General features: G+C 65.9%; 1 protein-coding gene across 1 annotated transcript; it reads right to left on the bottom strand.

Moving 5' to 3' along the window:
* Positions 1-257: 257 nt before the first annotated feature.
* Positions 258-3,466, bottom strand: MNEG_12854 (carbamoyl-phosphate synthase large subunit; the record flags this gene model as incomplete). The annotated part of the gene is made up of 10 exons (XM_014038674.1): positions 258-350; positions 619-695; positions 1,003-1,111; positions 1,215-1,355; positions 1,559-1,672; positions 1,921-1,992; positions 2,355-2,441; positions 2,709-2,987; positions 3,228-3,293; positions 3,458-3,466. The coding sequence occupies 10 exons, from the start codon at positions 3,464-3,466 to the stop codon at positions 258-260; spliced, it is 1,047 nt and encodes a 348-aa protein (XP_013894128.1).
* Between the last annotated feature and the right edge of the window lie 2,848 nt (positions 3,467-6,314).

Here is a 6,314-nt window from a genome sequence, read left to right as displayed (position 1 = left end):
GGTTTGAGGGGGGGAGGGGTGTCAGCATGACGGTGAAGGACTGCTGCAATGAGGATTGGGTGCGCGAGTCACCCCCCACCCCCTTTCCCAGAAGCAGACGAGCCAGTTTCTTTTGTTACGCACGACCGTGCGGTCGGGATCTCACACGCCCCATTTCTTATCACCTCTTTCGCCCCTTCTCCGCCGGGCCCCCGCGGCTGGCCCCCGCCGACCACAGCACGCCCCACCCCCCTGGTCGTCATCTCCGGCCACCATCGTCACCTGCACACGATCATGCAGTTGTCGTTCAGGTCACGCATGACCTCCAGCTCAAACTCCTTCCAGCCAATGAGGCTCTTCTCAACCAGGACCTGACGGGTTAGGTTGGGTCGGGGGGCGCTGGGTTGAGTGCGGGTGCACGTGAGGACATGTGAGACGCGCTGCTGTGGTGGGTCAAGGGGACGGGGAGAGTCATGCGGCCCGCTTACAGGGTACGCCGCAGGCCCCACGTCCGGCGCGCGGGATTTAGGCTCCAGCTGGCACCAGGGCCGGCCGAGTGCCGCCGCGCACTGTCAACAGGTTCTGGTCGTCTCCCGCTCGGCCCCCCCCCAAAAGCCTCCTGAGGATCAAGGCGTCCACCTGGTCAGTCATGGAGGCGTCGATGCCGGCCTCGACCTGGGCCTTGAACTCCTCCAGGTTGTACGAGATCCCGCCACCTGGGGGTGGAACAAACACAAGCGCGCGTGAGCGATGTGAATGTGTATTCAAAGGGAATGGCAGGCGTTGGGGTGACCAGAGGCGGTTCCGCCAACCGCTCGTCGCGAGCCTGAGGCTCATCAGACACTCGGCTAGGGGGCAGCCGGCGCCGCCGACGGCAGCCGGCGCCGCCGACGGGGCCGCAGGATCCCTTCGCGGCCCGCGCGCCGCGGCACGCAGCGCGCCGCGAGCTGCTCGAGCGCAGCGGCGGAATCGGGGCCCGCGAGTGCGCGGCCCCGCGGCCGGCGCAGGGCTGCGCGCGCGCACCGGTGCCGCCCAGGGTGAACGCTGGGCGGATGATGAGGGGGAAGGAGCCTATCTCGGCCGCGATCGCCAGCGCCTCATCCATGTTGCTGGCCGTGCCGCTGGGGGGCACCTGCGGGGCGCACGTCGATGAGGAAGGGGTGAGGACGAGGCTCCGGCCTGGGCGAATGCAGCCACGCCTGCAGGCGTCGAGGAGCGAGTCATCACATACCCACCGCTGCGCCTGGCCGCGCCCTGGCGGCAGCAGCGCGCATCACCCAGGACCCCCCCGCCCGTGCCAGCCCCCGCAGCAGCTGCTGAGGCTCTTCGTCACGCCGGCGCCCCTCCACTTCTGCCGCCGCCGCGGCCGCCACTGTCTACCCAAAGGGCAGTTTTCCTCATCTGCCCGTCCCCCCCTCTGCCAAGCACCCCGGCTAAGGCACGCTTCCGTGAGTCCCCCGGTCCACACCCAGGCCGAATCGCAGCGCGGCCCCTCCAGCACCCTCGCGGGCACGCCCCCGTCCAGCGCGCGGTGGCATGAGTTGCAGGGGCGGGTGGGCGCGTGTGTGGGCGCCCTCACCTTGAGGCCGATGCGGAACATGGCCTGCTTAAACAGCTCCCTGTCCTCTGCGCGGTCGATGGAGGGCAGCTTGGCCCCGATGAGCTCCACGCCGTACTTGTCAAGCAGGCCGCTCTGCGTGGTTTCCGCGACGCAAACGACGACGATTTCAAAGGGAGAGCGCGGGGCGCGGCGGGGCGTGGCCCCCGCGGGCCGACCCTGGCGGGCAGGCGGGCGGGCTCTGACGGCGGGGGGCCTCCCGGCTCCGGCCTCGCAGGCGGGCGCAGGGAAAGGCGCTGCTCGACCACCCTCCCCTCCTGCACACTTCCAAGGGTACGCGGCTGTCTGGAGGATGGGTGCGCCCGAGATCCCTCCAACCGCACCTCTGCGAGATTCTTGGCCAGGTTCAGGCCGGTCTGGCCGCCCATGGTGGGCAGGATCGCGTCGGGCCGCTCCTGCGGGGGGCGCCGGCCGCGCGGCGGGCGCGGCACGGGCGCTCGGTGTGGTCGCCGCGGCTGCCGCGTGGCCGTGGGGTCTGACGCTGCGTTCTGCTGAGCGCGGTGGTCCGCCCTGCAGGCGCCTCCTGCTTTACCACTCTCTTTTTGCGGCCGCAGGAGGCACTCAGCAGGCTCCACATCACGCGCGAGCCCCAGGCCTCAGACTGTCGGCTCCTCCTGCCAAATCCGCACGTTTCAGAGCAGGCCCCACCCAGCACATGCCGTGCTCCCCTGACACCACCCGTCCCCGGCCGGCGGCGGCCTGACCGGCTCGTCGCCTGTTGGTCGTCGTCCACGTCCACGTCAGCCTCATGACTCACCTTGTCCAGGATCTGCTCCACCAGCTCTGGGGTCATCGGGCCGATGTAGGTGCGGTCCGCCATGCCGGGATCAGTCATGATGGTCGCCTGGCGCGCGGCGGCGGTGCGTTGCATAAGAGTGGCCGTCTGAGAAGCGACCGACGCTGGGCAGCAAACCTTCCCAGCAATAGCACTTGCACCGCCGAGTGGCGCTTCGGGTTACAACTGCGGCGAGCCCGCGCCGGCGGCCTCCGCCCGACATGGGTCGGAGAGGCGCCCGTGCGCGGCCGCGGGCGTGCTGTCTCGCTGTCAGCGGCTGCGGGGCTGCCGGGTGGCGGGCGGCGGCCGCTGCACGCCGGCGACCCGCGGTCGCACGCCCTGCTGCAGCGCCGGCCGCCAGGCGGATCCAAGTACACCCGCACGGGCGTGTATGCGGGCCGCCTTCTCCGCCTGCACCCGCATGCCGCAGCCCGCCGGGTGCGCCGCGGCCTCCCAGCCGCACGCGCGGCAGCCGAGCCGCGCGCGGGCGTCCCGACGGCGCCTGATCTGACCTGACCTGTTACCCACCGGGTTCGAGTTTAGCAGGACGACCTCGTAGCCCTCCTGGCGCAGGGACTTGCACGCCTGCGTGCCTGAGTAGTCAAACTCGCACGCCTGGGGGTGGCGCACGCGGAGGGCCGCGGGCGGCGGTTACCAACCACTCTGGCAGGCAGAGGCGCTGGCGCAGGGCCGCTGTTGTGGCAAGGCGCTTGCGGCAGCGACCAGGAGGGTCGAAAAACAGCCTGGGCATGTTACAAGTGCCCCCAGGAGGCGTGAGCCGCATCTCTGATGGTCCACCCATGGCCGTTGGCATGCGATGTCAAAAGGGGGGGCGTCGGTGCCCCGGCTGCTCACTTGGCCGATCACGATAGGGCCGGCGCCAATGATCATGATCTTCTTGAGGTCCTTGCGCTTCTTGACCTGGAATTTGGTGCACAATGTGCCATGTTTTTGGGCACGGAGCGCTTGCGGCATGCGACAGCCGGGGCTGGTGTGTCCGCTTGCCAGGGCATGCGAGGTTTGTTGGGGGCTGTCCGCGTGCGTGGGCAGTTCAGAAGCCTGACGCCCAGAAAATCGCTGCGTACCTCGCTCATGGCCGCCTGCCAGGGCAGGACACCATTGCCAGAGTCGGCGCGGACCTGCAGCTGCGTTGGTGGGAGCATGGGGCGGCGGCCCCCCAATGCAGGCGGCTGAGGGCTGCGGCAGGCGGCTGAAGGCGGTCAGGGCAATGGCAAGCGGTCTTGAGCCCTACATAGGAGTTTTACACACTAGTGTACCAGTGTGCGACCTCCGCGTGGAGCGTCAGGCACGGTTTCAAGCCCACGCACCTGCGATGATCTAGTCCGGCGAGCCCCCTGCGGGGCCCTCAGACGCGCCACCTGCGGCCTCACGCCAAAGCACTGCAGGTTAAAAGGGGTGACCACGCCCCTCTTAGGGGCGATGAGTCGGCCCTGCATGCCTTTTGCTGCCAGGCCCTGCATTTCAGTAGGGTTGTTCACAGCAGCGTGTAACGCCGCTATATAGTTTCGACCGAGAAACGGAGGAAGAATGGGTTAAACTGCAAGCTTGGCTGGGTGGAAGAACGCGCATGTGCTCGGACAAAGAAGACGCCGGGGTCACGTGAGTGCGCCGCCACTATCCTGCGTCGTAGATAATACTACAGTATGTTACAAAACGTGTGTTTTACAAATGGGCCCTCTTCGCTGCCAGAAGCTCGATCTTTCAGCTCTTGCTACAACGCACGGGCCGGCGGCCAGCAGGCCTCCGGCGCTGTACACAGTGAAACCAAAGTACATACCGAGTACTGAAGAGACATACGGTGTGGCCTGTGACTGCAGGACCATGCACTGCGACCGTTGACGCTGGGCAGCAGTCCACGCAGCGCATCGCTGCAGCAACCAGTGGGCCGCGCCTGTAGATGGGTCACACGTGCCCGCTTCCTGCTCTGAGCGGGACATTAAACGTGCGGTTCTGTTGTGTCTGGTGCTAGCCCTCGTCCCATCACGCCGTCCCACTTCCTGCATCAGCTGCAGCACCAGCATCAGCCAGCCTCCCCACGCACTGAGCCGTGCACGCATGGGTGTTTGGCTGCTTTTCGTGGCAGGGCGCCCAGTGTCCACATACCCTAAGCCGCTGTCCCACTGGTTGGCTCCCAGCTGCGGCGGCCGCAGCCCCTGCACGCATGCTCGAGATCAGCGCGCGGGGACCGCCCATGCCCTGAAGATTTCTCCACGCTTTTATGCCTGGAGGCGAAGAGCTGATCGCGTGAACCAGCGGCCATTGCGACAGCCTCAGGTCCGAGATGTCTCACACTCTAGCAACCGCAAAGTCCCCTTGGCGCGCCAAGTGGGGCGCGGCCCCCCGCGGTGCTCGTGCAATGCATGTGGGATCTGAGTGTCTGCTATGTGCTTTGAATACCCTGCACGCCCTCCCTCATGGCGGCAGTCATTTCAGCGCTCCCCAACTTGCTAAGCCTGCCTGCAACTGAGCGCGTCCCAGCAACGTAATACTGCAATCTCGATCCCCCATCCCTAAATTCTACCAGCATACACATGGCATTCGACAGATATCAATACTTCAAGTCAGCATGCGCATCTTGATCGTGCTCCTCACCCCACCCCTTGCCGGTGCGCGACCCCGCCCCAGCCCTCGGTCTCCCCTGTGTACACGGCATGCACCAGCGGTGCGGTCTGCTCAACCCTGTGGCACGACAGCCGGACGACGAGGAAACTTACTCAGCTGCGAAGGCTGTACTGTCGAACTGGTTGCGCAAAATAGTCACAATTCGGGACTGCCCTTACCAGCAGAAATGCTGCCCCCGCTTTGATGCTGCTCAACGCTGAGCTCTGCCGCGGCTGCCATGCCATCGAAGACACCCGCGGGTGTCAACAATCCGACCTGAAGTACAGCGGTACTTGTCACTTTTCGAGGCGAGCGCGTGCCCGATGACCCCTCGAGGGCGGTCTGCACTCACCCGTTAGAAGAGTCGCACCAGACTCGGTACGCGCCAGCAAGTCTATGCGGAGGCAGGCCCGTGTCAGAGAGCGTCAACTCGTGGATCGAGCGAGCACAGCCATGGGACTGCCTCACCACAGTGTGAGCCAATTTTCATGTGTGCGCCGGTTGTCGCCTGGCGTGCCGCTGTCCGCTACCCCCTCTGCCAATATATGTGTGTTTGACCAACACCGCTGCCTTTCAGCAGGGCTGCTTTGTGATCGTGTTTGTGAGCCAAGCCGCCGCCACCCTGCAATCATGCGATGCCGTCACCCGTGAGATGCTGTGTCATAAAGCGGCTGACCCAGCAGAGGTGAACATGGCAAACGTTGGGCATCCCGTAACTGTGTATGCTTGCGTTTCTTGCTACGGTAATTTTCTGTTCATCTGAGAGCAGCGCGTTGCGTATCGCGCAAAACTGTCAGAGCATACAAACCCCACGGTGATCACACCGCCTCATATCGTGCCGTTTGAGGAGTCGACGTTACACATTGTCTGGACGCAGCAGGTGCTGGCCGAGCAAAGGCGGAGCGCGGCGCGGCTGTCAAGATGTCGGGGGGCGAGGCAGCGGCGGGCCCGCCGCCCAGCGACGCAATCCTCTTTGCGCTCGTGTGCTTTGCGATTGGCATCTTTATCAAGATGTGCCTGAAGTGGACGCGCATTCCTTACACGGCCATGCTGCTGGTGAGCGTCGAGGCGGAGGTGCCTGCGGAAGCATGGGCTTGCCGGCGGCCGCAGCGCAGGATCCTCAAGCCGCACTGCACCGCAGGCGGTGCTCAAACGCCTGCAATCATCAGAGAGATGCGCGAACCGCAGACCATCGCATCTGGGACCCACCCTTCCCAGCCCAAGGGCCCGACAGAGGCAGCAGAGCCAGAGCCGCGGCGCGGCCCCTCCGAAACGCCGCCCAGTGACGTGCCGCACCCCGGCCCACCCCGCGCCCCTCCA

Source organism: Monoraphidium neglectum, assembly GCF_000611645.1.
Source record: "Monoraphidium neglectum strain SAG 48.87 unplaced genomic scaffold scaffold03474, whole genome shotgun sequence".
NCBI lineage: Eukaryota > Viridiplantae > Chlorophyta > Chlorophyceae > Sphaeropleales > Selenastraceae > Monoraphidium > Monoraphidium neglectum.
Note: the sequence above shows the minus strand (reverse complement) of the source record. Positions and strands in the feature narration are given on the sequence as shown.